General features: G+C 34.0%; 1 protein-coding gene across 2 annotated transcripts in view; it reads right to left on the bottom strand.

Moving 5' to 3' along the window:
* The window catches only part of SLAIN2 (SLAIN motif family member 2), an 82085-nt gene that overhangs the window by 25166 nt on the left and 39682 nt on the right, over positions 1-17237 (bottom strand). Inside the window, exons 5-7 of one of the 2 annotated variants that reach the window (XM_054582146.1) lie at positions 13914-14273; positions 13349-13486; positions 4363-4440 (exon numbers count right to left, since the gene is read on the bottom strand). In XM_054582146.1, the coding sequence (XP_054438121.1) occupies positions 4363-4440; positions 13349-13486; positions 13914-14273 (576 nt within the window). The remainder of the gene's footprint in view (positions 1-4362; positions 4441-13348; positions 13487-13913; positions 14274-17237) is intronic. The other variant, XM_054582147.1, reaches the window with a different exon arrangement.

Genomic DNA, 17237 nt, shown 5'->3' with positions numbered 1-17237 from the left:
ACTACTGCAAAAAATGTTCCCTCTAATGACAGTAGCATTTTGTCTTAACCATAACTGTGGGGGTTAAGGAGAAATAAAAATACAATAAAATTAACTGGAATTAGTTAATCTTTAAAGACCTTCTAGCTGTAACTTTAATATTCTAAAACTCCAAGAAGACAAACGATCCAATCAAAAAATGGGCAAAGGACCTGGGCAGACGCTTTTCCAAGGAGGAGATACAGAGGGCCCAGAGGCATTTGAAAGGATGCTCAGCATCACTAGCCATCAGAGAAATGCAGATCAAAACCACCATGAGATACCACCTCACACGGTCAGAATGGCCATCATAAACAGATCAACAAACAACAGGTGCTGGCGAGGCTGTGGAGAAAAGGGAACCCTAGTACACTGCTGGTGGGAATGCAGACTGGTGCAGCCACTGTGAAAAGCAGTGTGGAATTTCCTCCAAAAGCTGAAAATGGAACTGCCTTTTGATCCAGTGATTCCCCTACTGGGACTATACCCTAAGAACACCAACAAAACGCCAATACAAAAGAACCTATGCACCCCAATGTTCATAGCAGCACAATTTACAATAGCCAAGTGTTAGAAGCAACCTAAATGCCCATCAGTAGATGATTGGATCAAAAAGTTATGGTACATATACACAATGGAATACTATGCAGCAGAAAGAAAAAAAGAACTACTAAACTTCGTGACAGCATGGATGGAACTCGAGAGCATTACGCTAAGCGAAATAAGCCAGGGGGCGAAAGACAAATACCATATGATCTCACCTATAAGCGGAACCTAACCAACAATACAAAGATGCAAGGAAAATAAGACTAGCAACACTGAAAGGAAAAGAAATCAACAGAGACAAGAGGGAAGGGGGGGGCGGGGAAAAGGAAGGGAAGGGGAAAGTCAAGGAACATATAGCAAGGACTCATGGACAAAACCAAAGGGGAAGAGCTGAGGGAGGGAAGGTAGGAGGGGGCAAGGGAAAGTGGTGGGGGGTAGGCAGAGACAAATGTATTTGAAAAAATAAATTAAAATTAAATTAAAAAAATAAAATGCAGTCAGTATTTAATAGGAAAATGCACGCACAAATTTCACAGGGGAGAAAATTCTGATCTAGGACTTTCTCAGCAAAGAAAATTGATAGAGGTATTAAGATTTAAATAGAAAAAAAGATCTTGGAAAACCATAAAAGCCTTATCAAACCTGTAATATAAATGTAAATAAATTATCATTCCAAAAATACCATCAAATGGTTTACCAGGAATCTGTGTTTGGAGGGAGCCCTAACAAGAGCCCCCATGCTCTCTCCTTACCCATCCTCCCAACTGCACGGGACAAAGGTGTGGGAGGGGAGCAACTCCTATCATTTTAACTATCCAAAAACTGTATATGGCAGAGGCTGGCTTTGACTACAATCCTAATAGAAGAGGGGCTAGAAGGTGGGGTGGGGTGGGGGCGGGAGTGGAAGGAAACAATATAGTAACTATATCTTGTATATAATACAGATTCAATAAATACCTCTTAGTTGATAGAAAAGGGAACACAGGCATTTTAAATTTTGGAATCAGGGTAATGACAAAATTCTTGAGTTCTCCATTTTCAAAAAGTCTGATAGCAGGTTTTCAACTTATATCAATAAAGTTTCTTGTAAACTGTTTAGCCCACCTTGAATATCTCAAAATATAATGAAATAAAGCAGCAATAGGCAATTATCATCAATAACTCTTCCTTAGTTGCCTCTTTCCTTCTAAATAAAGGTATGTTTCTACATTTTAATTTGTCCTAATCTCTGCACTCATTTTTCCTAACTCCTCTATTTTGCACTATATAATGTGCACCCACGTTTTGTGTGCGTTATGCATGGGGTTATTATATCCATTATTATACCCATGGTATGTAATCATTATACCTATGTACAATGTGCATCCTTATTTTTCCCTCAAAAATCTGGGCCAAAGGGTGTGCATTATACACAACAAAATACGGTAGTCTTAATTTTCTTCCCATGACTTGGTGAGGTCTCTACCTTGTTCACCTCTACTTCACTGAGTTCCCAACAGCTGGGAATAAAACATCTCTTCACCAAAGCAGTTTAAAAAGTCACTAATATGAAGGCTTAAAAACACACAATGGATTTTATTCCCCTCAAAGAGAAGGGTGAGATGAACAAAATAAAAAACCTTGCAAGAAGAAAACACAAAGAGGAATGTGCCCAGCTTTTCATGAGTTAGTGGCATGATTTTTTTCATTCAATATGTTCCACATGTATCTCTTTGTGCCAGACAACACAGTTCTGACTTCTCTTTCCATCTGCAAACTCTAGCTACTATTAAATGCAATTAAAATCAAAATGACCATATTTCTAATTGTTAAGGAAACTATTTTCTTCCTCATCCCGTAATCCTGGGAGCCCTTAATATAAGTACATCAGCTTTCTCAAATATGTTATAGACTCATCTTTAAAATGCGACAATTCACTTATGGGACAATTTCCTATCAAGACCATGTTTCTTTATACAGGTTTAATGTGCCAAAGGTACCTATGAATACGTGACATCTCAATCCTGTCTGCCTCACATCTTATGGGAACAGAGAATCCCACAGTCTAATGCAGATCCCTCTCTCTTTCAAAGCCTAGATAAGAGGAGAAATTAGAGAACCCACTTTGGTCTTGGATCCAAGACATATTCCTCAATTCAGCTTTAAGCTAATTCAGTATTTAAGCTAATGTTTTACATCCTATTACATACCTGAGCACATTTTTCAATTGGTTCAGAACCGGAAGTGTAAAATGGTCATCCCCAAGCCACAATACCAACCAGAAAATATGAGTGTCTGGATTAAGTTAAGTAAGAAATTAAACAAAATGAAACAAAACAGAACAACAAAAACATACACACATACAAATTCTCTCCCTCTACTAAATCAACCAGACAGCTAGAGTACTAGGAATGAGGAGAATCTTTAAAAATTTAGAATAACTTAAACCTACCTGATCCTGAAACATATTATGAAGCAGCTTACAGAGACATACAACAAATATGTATAAACTTAAAATCCTCTACTTTTTATTGTTGTATAGGCATCTCTTGCTCTGTTTTAGACACCACAATCCTTTCATGCCCATCTGTTTTCGCCCATCTATTTTCATTCATCTACCACACCTAGAAGTACCGCCCCCCTCCAAAAAGGCTAAGGACCTCAAATAATTTCTATAAGGACCTTCTATAATGATCCCTAATAAGTCACCTTCTTCTCCATCAAAAGAACTGATTTCGGACAATGGTACCAAAAGATACCTGTATTAGAGGCCTATGATCAGCTTCTGTTATTCAAAACACAAACATTCGCACACTCTAATTTCCTATTTGGCTATTCTCTCTCTTTCCTTCAGATTCTGTTGTCTAAAACTGTTTCCTTGAATTATACTTAATCCACCAAATCATTTCTAAAACTTTTCATCAATTAACTTGCTAAGATAATCTATTTTGTACTTTTGTAACCATATTAACAAAATCTTTTTTTCAACAAAGCAAATCTCAAACCTCCTCTTTCCCAATGATGCCCGTTAGTGCTTTAACCTCATTATATAACTTTGTTATTTATTGAGTTCTAGAGCTATCAGGAAATCTACATGTCCTGGACAGGAGAAATATTTTTCCTCATCGCCTGTATTTTTTCCGTCCCATTTCTTCTGAGTCTTCTACTCATTCTTAGTACTGCCGGTCTATCTGATCTCATGCTCTTTCTCTCAATTCTGATTCTTTCTAGCTACTCATACATTCAATCTCTTAGAATCGACATGATAATTTTGGTGTCCAACCTTCATATATTTCTTTAATTGTCAGTTTTTATAAAAGCTATCACTCCATAAATATTCCAAACATTATTAACCACAGCAACTTGTTATTTATCGTCAATCGACTTATAATGCGAAAGTATTCCCACTTCATCCTAAAGAAAGTTAAATACAAAAATCAAAGTCAGTAGAAAAAAACATTACATACAAAATGTCTGTCATTTGGTTCATTTTAAAGCATTTATTAGTTCATCTAACATGATGTTAAAACAATGAACTTCAGGTTTAGGTTAGTAAGAAAAAGATAAATTCTCTAATATTAAGTGCTATGTATCATTTATTCCTTTCAGAATAGCATCCCAATACATACCTCTGAATAAAATGAATTTCGCCTGGATTTATCCAAGTAACACAGAATGATTCAACATTATTTTATTATTATTTTAAAAGATTAAAATGTGCCCTATAGACAGCAATGACTCAGTATGCCAAAAGGTATAAGAGTTAACTAAACTGACCATTTACTGAAACTTAAAACTTAGTTAAGAGGCTGTAGTTACCTCTTTTTGTAGATGAAGTTTGAAGCAACTGTTTGGCTTTGAGGGAAGTACGAGGCAAATTTTTCAGCCTTTGCGAAGCTGTTGAAAAATAAGGAACTGTAATATTTGCCTGGAAGAACAAGATAAAGGCTATAGCTTCTGTAAACTTGAATATTTTAATACAAACTTGAAAATTTATCAAGAAACAGAAACTATAAGGTGAAATATTAGAGCCCTAGAAGCAGTGATGCTTAGTGTATTAAGTTGGAAAGGAAAGGGGATGGAAATCTTAGTGCAAAGTGTGCATACTTTCAGAAAGTGTCTTACAGATGAGAAAATCTACAATATGTAAACTGATCAAAATATCAAAGAAAAAACAAACCACCAGCAAACATGCTACAGATGCAAAGAATAAAGAGCTAATTAATTAAAAGTGATGAACACAAGCACACAGTATAGAATAAAATAAATGTAGTACTTGTTCAATGCAAAAAAGCGGACTTTGGCAAAGCGGTTATTGTTAGATGAACTGTCCTAACATGAAACTGTAATCCCCATACTCAAAAAGGAGAAGAAAACTCAGAACCAGGCAGATCCTCAAGTGGTCAAAATCTAGTGCCTTTCTTATGTTCAGCATCATCTTGTTGTAGAATACAACTAATCTGTAATTCAGATTTTGGGTAGCAAAATATCCGGGCTGTGAACATATGCTTATGGGGTGGGAAGGGTGTGTGTTGCGGGGGGCAGAGTTGAGGAGTTTAGAGGAGTCAGAGCATCTACTTTTTAAGGTAATCAACGAGGAGTTCCAAGCTTTCTTCAAAACCCTTATTAATTGAAACAAAACTCTCAAAACTGGCATGTAAATGGCAGTCAGAGCCGTCCACAGTTAAAGCTTACTATGGTCCCAATGAGGTGATGAGTCCCAGACCTACCAGTGCAGGCACCTATTTAAATGGCTTTAAAATTTCACTCAATCAATTTGAAAATCTCTAAGCTAAAATATATATACGTATGTGTGTGTCTATGTATGTGTGTGTGTGTGTATGTGTGTATATGTGTATATATATATATGAGAAAGAGATTCCAAAACTATAAATCTGGCCAGAGTATAAAAAGTTATTGGACTGAGAAAGGGAAACTTAATATATCATCGAAGAGAATTAAGAATTTCTCTTTTACTCTGTTGCTTAACCCTATCAATGCTTTCTGATAGTAAACATTCAAAAAAAGTAATAAATGTAATTGATTTCAAATTTCACAGCACTCCACACATTACTGTAGCTAAATATTTTATGGCAACTTAAATATTGCTAGGCAGACTAGCAAAAAACTCTCCTATCTTAAAAAAAATCAATTTTGTAATGCTTTACCTCATATCAATCCCATAGAAATACAGGATGCTATCATCACTGAATATTCTTCATTTACATATTTATTCATACAGGCTTTCAACCATTTATACTTTCATTCATTTACTCATTCATTTTCTCTCTCTCTCTCTCTCTCTCTCTCTCAAATAGTTATATACTTTATTCCTGATACTATTTTAGGTACAATGGATTCAGTAGCTAACTAGAGACAAAGTTCCTACTTTCAGGGAACTAACATTCTAGGAAAGGAGAAACAGATAATAAACAAAGAGTAAAATATGTATATGACCTTCCAGATGGCGATAGTTACTATGGGAAAAATTAAGTAGGTAGGAAAGGGAGACAGGAAGTAGGAGACTTAAGTTGCAATTATAAATTGGGTGATCAGGAAAGATTTCCCTAAATAACACTTGTGCAAGATCCAAAGGAAGAGAGGAAGTGAGTTGTGTAGATATCTGGGGAAAGCCTTCTCGACAGGAGGAAAAGCAATGGTAAAGGCCTGAGAGGTGGAGTATGACTATGTTGGAAGAATAGGAATTAGGTCACTGTGATTGCAGTGGAATAAATGAGGACAAAAGGTAACCAACTGTATGTTATGCTGGCAATCCACAGTATCTACTAACCATTAAATTTTTAAAAATGAGGGCTTAATATCAAGTATCATCTTTAATCAACAGTTTTGGAAAGGTCCTATTTAAAATAAATAACTATGATGATTCCAGCAGATCTTATTTATCCCTCAAGTTTCATGGGTGATGTCACAATGGCATCTATACACAAGTGAAAACTGGCCAATGGTAATTCGAAGGCTCAGACTACATATAGAATCAGGCAATAAACTCCAAATTTGCCTGATAAAGACAGAATGAAATGAACAATTTTCATAGGATACCATGTGGTCACATGTTATCCAAAGAATAAAAACTAAAATTTTATCTAAATTATCAATCTTAATTTGATCAGTTTTCAAAACACAAAATCGTTTTTAAATGTCAAAGTATAGTAGTTAAACTGAAAGTCTCCAAATCTTTCTAATAAAATTCAATGTGTTAGTTGCTTTAAAATATTATGGTTTCCCTGATTCCTCTTTTAATATTTATATAATTTCAAACTAGTAAGACCCACTGTGAGAAGCAAAGATGGTACATTATTTACTCATGTTACCATTATTTAGGCTAATATTTTCCTCTACAAACCAACTCCAAAAAAACCCCTCTGTATTTCTGTTACACATGTAACATCAATTTCCAAGTCATTCTAGCTCACAGCTTTCTTCGAGTTCCATTTATTCGCCCCTGTAGTTCTATAGATCTATTCCTTCCTTTATATCCCCATTGTCTCCTAAATACCTAATTCAGACTGTCATCACCCTATTTTTGGACTAGAACAGTGTCTTTTTTGGGTCTTCCTACATCCAATCCTTTCACTTCATTCATGTACATCAAGGGAGGGATGGTTAAAAATGCTGCCCTATACCACACCACCCCCAAGTGCAGGCAATAAGTGAACTGCACTTGGGGGTCTGTAAGAAAATTCAGAAACAAAAATAAAACAAGCTTGTTTTTTTAATCATCATGTCCCAGCAGTAATAATGTCAGTGATAAAATGCTCCTCCCTGAAGAAAATATTGCAATTTGTTGGCCCAATTTACAAACAATTGCTGCAGATACGCTTGAGTTTTAATAACACATATGTAGCTTTACATTAGCACATTTTACTATTTATCCTTCAATAATTAATGCATTTCATATTAAAGATAATTAGGAAAACCCCCAGTAATATAGTCTCCCCTGACACAGGTGGATTCAACTACATGTTTCTTTCAAAAGTAAGCTCAGAGCAATTTAAATCATGCTCACCTCAGCAGAGTATGTGCCCAACCCCTGTGGTACAGTAATATAGTCCAATATTTAAACAGATTAGAAATAAACAATGATGGTATAATGATTATAAAATCAATGAAACAATGTTAAGTTACTCCAATTCTGTCATTATATGTGATTTTGAGTACACAAAATTTTTCAACTGTGAAGATTTTTAAAAATCATTAGACTTGATTCACAAAGGAACAAAGCCAAACAGTATGGCAATTTCTGAAATTTAGTGTAAAATGGGATTTTATGAGTATGTGCCAAATTTATCCTTATGTTGAATATCATTCCTATTTGTATAGTAATTGCTTCATTACCAAAAAAACCCCTCTCAATTAAAAATTGAAGACTGTTCTTCAATCAATATGAGTGAAGATAAACTGATAAAATCTGGATATAGTGTGTATTGCAAAGATCAATTCTGAAAAAATTATTGACAAATTTTATTTTATATTTTAAATTACTGACAAATTTTAGAAGCTAAAACTATAATACTACTATATTGATAGATCAATATCTGAAAATATTTTTCCATTAAAAATGATTAATGTAATTAATTTAAAAGCATCATCCCATTATCTTTTGGGGGGGTACTGTATGTTTATTTTATTATTTATTTTTTACTGACAGTTATAAAACAGAAAGTTCAATAAAAGAGTATTTCACAGTCTACATTTTTTCCTAGCCATTATTATTATAACTCATCCCATTTAATTATTTAACATAATTTTATCATATGGGGACTTGTTAAAAATAATCTTCTCTGGGTGCTAAATACTAAGGAAGCATAAGTCACTACAAATGAACGTTAATTACTGCCAGGTAAAATGACCCTTGTCCCCCGGCACACCAAGCGTTTTCACTGCTTAGAGAGTCATCCTTTAATCCCCTCTCCCTCTCCATCTCCAATCTTTTCAGTGTTACCAAGTCATGTATCTCTCTTTCATTTTAAAAATTCATCCAGATCGTATCACTGCCTGCACCACTGTCTTTGTTCACATTTTTTACATGGATTATGCAATAGCCTTCTAAGTGGTTTCTAGTCTCTCCTCAACTTTAATCCACTTTCTATACTGCTGCCAGATTGAATTTTCTGAGAAGTAACCCTGATTGAAAGTCTACCATTGTTCTCTACACTTACAGGATAAAATATAAACTTCTTAATATGAAATTTAAAACTCCCACAATCTGTCCCCTACCTACATCTCTCATCCTTAAGACTTCATTATTGATCTCACTGTTGGGAAAACTGTACCTCCTTTCTTTTTGTGGCAACTTATAAAATCCTTCTAAACTGGCTGAGATTATCTTTCAATATCTTTCCCGAAAACCACTTCACACTACTGAATTTAACGCCTCTCTGTTCTCACAGAAGTTCCTGCCTATTACTCTCTGCTACTTAAGCGCTTGGCTGTCTCATTCACATTATATTCCGAGTGCTTGGAATATAACATACATCCAAAATAAACATCTACTAAATAATTAAGGAACACATAAGTGACTGACAACTGTATAAACTAAGCATTCAAGATCCTCTACAAGTGAGGTCTAATCCAGTGGTTCTCAAACTTGAATATGCTCCAGAATCAGCTGAGAGACACATGTAAAAAACCAGATTCTGGTTCCCATCCCATATGTATTTATCAAATTTTCCAGACGCAAGGGCCAGAAAAACTACATTTATAAAATCACTTCAAGACTAGATAATAGACCCAACATCACTACACTGCTTATGCTTAAACAGAAGTTCTACAAATACCTCATTCATTCTTTTATTAATTCACTACACAAGTTTATCATGACTTATTTTAATTTGTTTTATAATTATGTAAAATTCAAGTATAACCTTCTAGGGTTTGGTTCCAAGTAAAATTTGGATAAAAAGTCCATCCACATGGGCCTCTAGCTATTGGTAAAGCTGACAAATGGTCCTATCTCCCTTTTTTCTGGAGGTTTACTTTGTCGTCTATACAAAAATATTCTTCAATTTGGCTAAATGTTAAGCCATGGATAATATTACACTGAATTATCTTGCTCTTTTCGGGCAATTCAGGGTGAATCATGCTTCAGCAAAGACATCCAAGAATGTTTTCCAAGATGCCGACTCATGTGCAGTTAGGTCAGCAGGACGCAAATCCAAACGCTGCCTGGGAGGAAATCAGGGGGCTCCTGGAGGAAGGGGTAATTTGGCTTGGTTTTGCCACTTTTCTAGTTATATGATGTTGTATGTATAATTTATATGGATCTCTGATTCCTCTCTATAAAAATAAGAAATGGGTTGTTATGTTCAAATGAAATAATACATATGAAAGTAAACACTTTAAAATACTAATCAAGTTTGAGTATTGTTACTTTTCTTAAACCAGCAGACTGTCTTGGATTTTTCTCCCTTCTCTTTCCTTATTTCTGAACAAATAATTCCTATATTTTTCTGAAAACTAAACTTTCTAATAACCCGTACTCTAGTGTAATCTTAGAAAGTAAGGCACTTGGTCTTTTGAAAAACTCTGTCCCTGACAAACATTCCTTTCTTTAGCTTGAGAAACTGAGAAAATGACATGTACATATGACCTCTGCAATGCTCTGGTTTTCTTAAACTTTTTAAGTAACTCACATTTTTCAAACATAAAAGTCAATAATTAATAATAGATATAAAAATGAAAATATACAAGAACTCTCATAATATTCATATTTGAATGCCAGCATCCACAATAATGCAGCCGCAGAAAGTATGCATATAAAACTAGTGATTGGCAGAATAACAAGGCAAAAGAAGTAGTCCCTTAGGTGGAAATAACAGCAACCTTGCAAAGTTAGGTTCATGCAGATCAGCAAGTAAGAACCAAAGCTTTACCACTTAAGAGCTGGAAAAACAAATATTTAAAACAAAGTGCAACATCTATTATACCAACTCTATAAAAAATATGGAATACTAATTCATGTATAAAGTGTATAAAATTTGCTATTATATTTGTACATAATTATATATCAAGGTAAAAAGGCCATTATGAAAACAGTATATAATACATACACACTAAAAAACACACACATATATACACATTTTTATGTATCAAAGATATGTGTAAAATTTTAGGAAATATAGATAGCAAGTTTTTAAAAAAAGGTGGTACCCTACCTTCTCTTCTGACTGTAAATTATTCAAATATTGAAATATACCACTATGAAACTGCATACATATTTAAACACTTAAAAGTAAATTAGTTATTAGATTTCATTATGCCTCCCTGTATTTTTTCCTTAATTATCAACTTTCGGGGGAAAAAGGAAAACAAATTCACCTAGAATAAACATTTCTAGGGAATTAGCAGCTGATTATTCAGTGGTAATTCTATTACTAGAGACAGAGAGCTATTATCATAGACCTTAGCATATGGTCTATGATAATATATTTTTTCTATTATTAACATTTTTATCCTAGTTATCATCCTTTCCTTGCTTCAACTATTTTTGTGAAGAATTATTTTTCATTTTCATACAGCTTTGAGCTGCTACAGTAATTCAAATAAAGAGCATGTATGAGGGTACAGGAAACAACACTGGGTAAAGAGCTGATACTGACAATGGAGTAAGAGGATATAGATATAGCTGGTGTTATCACAGAACTGGGAAGCTGTTTGAAGATGCACTGTGTAAAGTTTTGAGAAATTCAAAACTTCAAAATTAAAATAAAAAAGAAGCACCTTTGAAAGTCAAGTACACATGATGTTTTGGATTATCTGTGTATAGGGTATAAAAGTGAGTTTTATTACTTAATCTTCTTAATGATATAAAATCTTCTGTTGTATTAACACTGTGGATCACTTTGTTTCAGGCAAATATACCAAGGAGAGGGAAAAAAAAAAAGAAACAGGATTTTTCACGTGTTAATTTGCAAGTTTAGAAGCAAAAACTATCGCCACTGTATGGATAACTTAAGAGTTCAAATTATACCTTTACTTTCATTTTTAAACTTTTTGTGAATTCCTGTTTTCTTTACCATTTCATGAGTGTCATAATGGCACTCTTAATTACAGAGTTTCACAAGACCTAGAAAACTAAGTTTAAAATTTAATTTGGTACACAGACATGTTTTTGTACATAACCAGTCAAATAAACGAGGTATACAAATCTGTGGGTAACAATTTTCCACAGCGCCTTACATTTTAGAGTTTATCTTAGAACAAAACAGAAACAGTATTTCTGGATAACTTTTATGTCTCAGTACTAAAACCAAGGATGTGACAGGTCCCAAGGCAGACTTGGGCCCTTGAGCAGAGTGAATACAGGTTTGAAACATGACTTGCCACTTAAGAGCCATAAGATCGTAGATAAGTTATTTAACTATCCAAAGCATCAACTTCCTAATAGGCGTAATGTGTTAATAATTGTATGCACTTGATAGAACTGTTCTGAGAAGTTAAATAGGATACAGTACAGTACAATGAAAGTTTATATAAATAATATAAATATCATATGCAATTGGTGAATAGAGAAAATTTATCAATATTTTCACAAAAGTCATTTGGGCTCAAATGTATTTTTTTCCTGGCCTGTTGATTTTTGAGCCACCAAGTAACAGCAGCTTAATACAAAGTATACAAAAAGTCAGCTAAATACAACAGAACCAAGGAAGAGTACAAGGGAATTAAAAAATAATTGAATGCTTCCAAAGTTGTATTACTAGTAAATAAGTTATAAATGAAAAGATAGTCAATAATGTCATGTTTGTATCTTCTTCCTCACAGCTTTGAGGAAATGAAGAAACATATCACTGATAGTGATATGCTACAAAGGAACCAAATGAATCAGACAATAGGACTGAGGTGAGCTGTGGGATACAAGGCATAAATATTGAGCATTTCTAAGACTGTAGAAATAACTGTGACAGTTTGTTTAATATTGGCTTCACTACTATCCGAGTTATAAGCAATACTTTTTGGAAAGTGTTTCATTCTTTTTAGATCACCCTATACCTTAAGTACACAGTGCCCATCTACAGTACCACATCACTTCTTGGCTCACTCTTTCTTAGGAGTTTTTTCTGCATGATTTCCTTTGATTTTTGTTTATATTGCCCACGTCTCCTTAATTCAACAGTCTCAACTGTTCCTTTCCATCAAGTCGCCTTTGACTATTTTTAAAAGTGAAATTTGTATTTGTTGGAGTATTTATTCATTAAGAATTAAATGCTTTTACTTGTGCTAATACTTTTATAAGATCATTATTGTCTTTATTAGTGCTCTGGGAAGGAAGCTGCTTGGGTTTTAAGTGGTCTGTTCTAAAACTACTGTCCCCCCAAATCCTGTCACTTATAATGTGCAGTATTGTAGAATGTGAGGTTTTTAAGGAACATACAGGGTCTGGCACAAATAACGTCCCTTTTTTATTACAAAATCATAAGTATGTAATTCTGTAACTAACAATATCACACTCAAGCACACCATATAACATTTTAGATGAAATGTTCAAATTAAAACTATAAACTATTATACCCATGTTATTAGCCTACCAACCACACTCACGTAGGCATTACTTCTGCTGGACCTTGTATATTTTTCTATTAAATAGCTAGACTTTGCTTATTTTAAAATCTGGGGAGACAGAGTTTCATACAGATACAAGAATTGGGTATCTAATAGGGACAACTTTTAAATTATAATATAATTACAATTATCTTACAGCAAGTAATAGTCACTATATTTTACTAAATAGTTTAATATAGCTATTCAGCACAAAAGTAATATCTACAACATGAAAGATACTCACTGGCTGAAGCCTGAGGTTGCATGCGAGGTATTCCTCCATTTGGCACTTGAAAATTTGAGTCACTTCTGCTGCTTTTCACTGAGTCAACTTGTATGTTAGATGTTCGGGACAGGTTTGGAAGACTGCGTCTTAGTTTTTCTGTGATGACAGAATTTTAATTAAAATTTGTTTTCAGATGGAAAAAGAAAATAATCAGCATTCAAAAATCAAATTATTTAAGCATTCTGTATATTTTAGAAGAGGTAACAGGAAGTAAATATCTTATAACAATATACAACTCAACCCAGAGTCTGTGAGTAGAACAAGAGAAACTTTAAAATGAACTAGAAACTATTTAAATAAAAAAAAACTATATACAGATCACTTCATGAGTAGAACAAAGCAAAACTAACATGATCAGATAAAACTAAATTCACTTTCTCCTTTAATTTTGTTTTGATTCACCATTAATAAAATGACAAACTAAATTCTTGATCTACTTATCTGAAATACAAAACCTTGGTGAAAATTGTTACTTCATACTGAAATATGAGGCAATAATTTTTTCCAGAAACATTCTGATTACCTTCATTTTTCACACTGCTTGTCTGTAAATCTGTGGGATGGCCTTGAAGTGAAAGGCGAGGCTGCTGTAAGCGGCTAATCATAGGCTGTGGGGACACTCTACTATATTCTATTCCCCGAGCAGGAGATCGTGAACGAGGTGAATTTCTGGGTGACTGCTTAGGTGATGGTCGAGGTGAATTGCGTGGTGATGGTGAAAACCTGTTAACAGCAGGGTATACTGCATGATGCATATTGTCATCTTCATCATCTAAACTTTGTGCATCAAGTTCCTGATCACTAAAAGTACCCCGTCTTGTAGAATTGCAAGATGAACCAGAACTGCGCCGAGATGTGGTGGCTGCATATTCTTGCCGAAGACCTGACGATAATGAATGTGTAATTTTATTTCTTTAGTTATATTTTTAAACATTCAAATATTTTTAAGGTTTAAAAACAAAAGATTATCATTGAGAAATTCAAATAGGGTATAAAGTAAAGAAAAACTGTCCACTTGAATCATCTTAGAAATCCTCTCATAAGGAAGCATAAACCACATCTAAAAGGTTATTTTTAAAATGAATGAAATTTTATAAATCTTTGCCCAATGCCAACAGTTCTTCTTGAAATCTTAAATCTGTATCTATATTACAAGTAGAACCATAAATTTAAAAATATTTCTATTCCTAAAAACAGTAATCCAAATTTGAGATTAACATTAAAGGAAGCAATTACTGTCTAGTCAATAAAGAATACACAATAAGTAAATAAACTCCCTAGATACCAAATCCTTGGGTAATCTTATTCAAAAAGTTGATGAAGGAAACTTCTATCCTACCCTTAGGAATTCAGTATTTGGGCATAAATGCAATTTCCATTACTTCATAACCCAAGAGATGTCAATAACATAAGCTTAAATTCTAAGCCATTGAGTGAAAATTTTCAAAGGAGTCCCTTACGTATCCTGATACCTCCAGAAACACCCAAGCAACCTGAGAAGCCCATTAAATAAAATAAAAACTTCTAGAATAAAAACAATTGTTGATACATATTAAATGAGAAAAAAATACAATTTGAAAAAAGTCTTTAGACATTTTAGATAGAATTTAGATCGTTTTTAGATAGAATTTAGATACTTTGAGCAAGCCCTGCTAACTATTAGCACAGTCTAGTCTAAAAGATCTGTTAGAAAAGTATTCAGACTTTTAAGTTACATATTCATACAGTAGTCCCTCCTTATCCACAGTTCCACATTTTGTGGTTTCAGTTAATCGCAGTCAACCATGGTCTGAAAATATTAAATGAAAAATTCTATAAATAAACAATTCATAAGTTTTAAATTGTACGCAGTTCAAAGTAGCATGATAAAATATCACAACATTCCTCCCCAGTCCTGCCTGGGATGTGAATCACCCCTTTGTCCAGTGTATATGCTGTATATACAGTATCATAAGATATTCTGTGTGTGTGTGAGACTACATTCACATAACTTTTATTACAATATATTGCTATAATTTTACTGCTAATCTCTTACTGTGCCTAATTTATAAATTAAACTTTATCATAGGTATGTATGTATAGGTAAAAAACATAGCACAAATTCAGTACCAGGCATCCACTGGGGGCCTTGGAAAGTATCCCCTGCTAAAAGCAGGATTGGGGGGAGCTACTGTACAAAGAAAGTGCTTTCAATATGGCTCTCTGAAGTGGTGAATGAGAAGCACACACGGTATCCATAAAACTCAGGTTCCCAGGGCCCACCTAGCCCTTCAGTCAGGTTTGGGGACCACTATATTAACCAACAAGTTACTTAGTGTCCTATAATAGCAAATATGACACTAAAGTTACCTGACAAAAGACAACAGACAAGTGAAAAGAACTCCGTTTCGGAAAAGAAAAATCCAAATCCCAATTCAGGCTCTCCACAAACAAGAGGAGCCTAAGGAAGTCAAAATCACTATGGGACTGTGTATTTCTCATCCTCAAAATGAGGGGGCTTAGCCAGGTGACAGACAGCTCGAATCTGTAATTCTACATTTCTCTTACCAAGAAACTGGAGAAACAATGTTGTAAAAAGGAAAATCATTCTCTTAAAAAAGAAAACTGGTGTTTTCAAGGAGAAATCGCACACATTTTTGTTATCTTTTTTAATTCACCAGGAAAATAAATATTTGTACATCTAGATGGCTTAGAAAGGATTTTTAAAGTAAGGCTAAAATTTCTTTTACTTGTTAGTAAGCACAATATGAAAGCTATAGAAATGGTTGCATTTCTAGCAAAATACTGGGGTCTAAAAAGTCAGGGTTCAAAAAAGAATTGGTAGGTTTACCCTAAGTTACAGTTAGGCAGCTTCTTTATTCTCCTTTCAAATCCATGACAATAACTAGCCCTTTGCTAACTAACAATACCACAGGCTGAGTAAAGTGCTATACAAAATTACAAAACAAGAGAGTAATGTGTTTTTAGCTTCTAGGGCTAAAGATAACTAAAGCAAGCATCAAGTCTTCCTACCTTTCTACTGGAAGTTACATACAAGTGGGAAATGAGTCATCAGAATAAGAAACATTCCGCAGTTTCCTAATAAATGTTATAACTTGATAAAATTACTATATATTACATAAAAGGGTCTCACACAAAGCTTTTGAACTAAACTATAGCGATGTTCCATTACCCTCAGCCTACTGTCACTGTGAAAAGCATGCTTCAAGGATTTTTTTATTTTAAAGGTTAAAGGGGTAACTTTAGAGATATTGCTTATTTCACAGTTAAGCTCAAGGTATTCACAATAAAATGTATAGGAATTATATTATAACCATCATCTTACATTCAGATGAGAGCCAGGGCATCCATGAACCCTTGAAATAGTATGAAAAACTGTGCTTATATACATTTTGGGAATAATAAGGGACATAATTTTTATTGGATTTTTAAAGGTGTCTGTGACCTAAAAAGTTGCGAGGACAACTTTGCAAAGCAACATCACATGCTTTATTAAATTTAGAGTAACAAAGTCAATGTTCTCATAAAGGTTTTTCTTACTTTTTATACCATACATTCAAAGGAAGGTGATATTTGTCTCCAGGGAGTAAAAATTGGTTCTGGGATGTGAAAAAATATTAGATACCATAATAGATTGTGCTCTTCATAGTATATAAAGAGACACAGAATATATTTGTGGTATTAAAATTTCATGAGGAGGGAGGTGGGGGAAAAAGGAAAAATTATCTAAAAAGGCATCTTAGGGGAGCAAAAATGAAAAAAAGGTTGAGAAACACTGGTCTACACTAAGTAACAGGAAACCCAGAGTAACAGAGTAGTAACTACACTAATGAGTTCCAGCACAGAG

The sequence above is a fragment of the Pteronotus mesoamericanus genome, unplaced genomic scaffold, assembly GCF_021234165.1.
Source record: "Pteronotus mesoamericanus isolate MK-2021 breed Mesoamerican mustached bat unplaced genomic scaffold, CSHL_Meso_final contig_68, whole genome shotgun sequence".
NCBI lineage: Eukaryota > Metazoa > Chordata > Mammalia > Chiroptera > Mormoopidae > Pteronotus > Pteronotus mesoamericanus.
The sequence above is the reverse complement of the archived record's forward strand: the minus strand, read 5'-3'. Positions and strand labels throughout refer to the sequence as shown.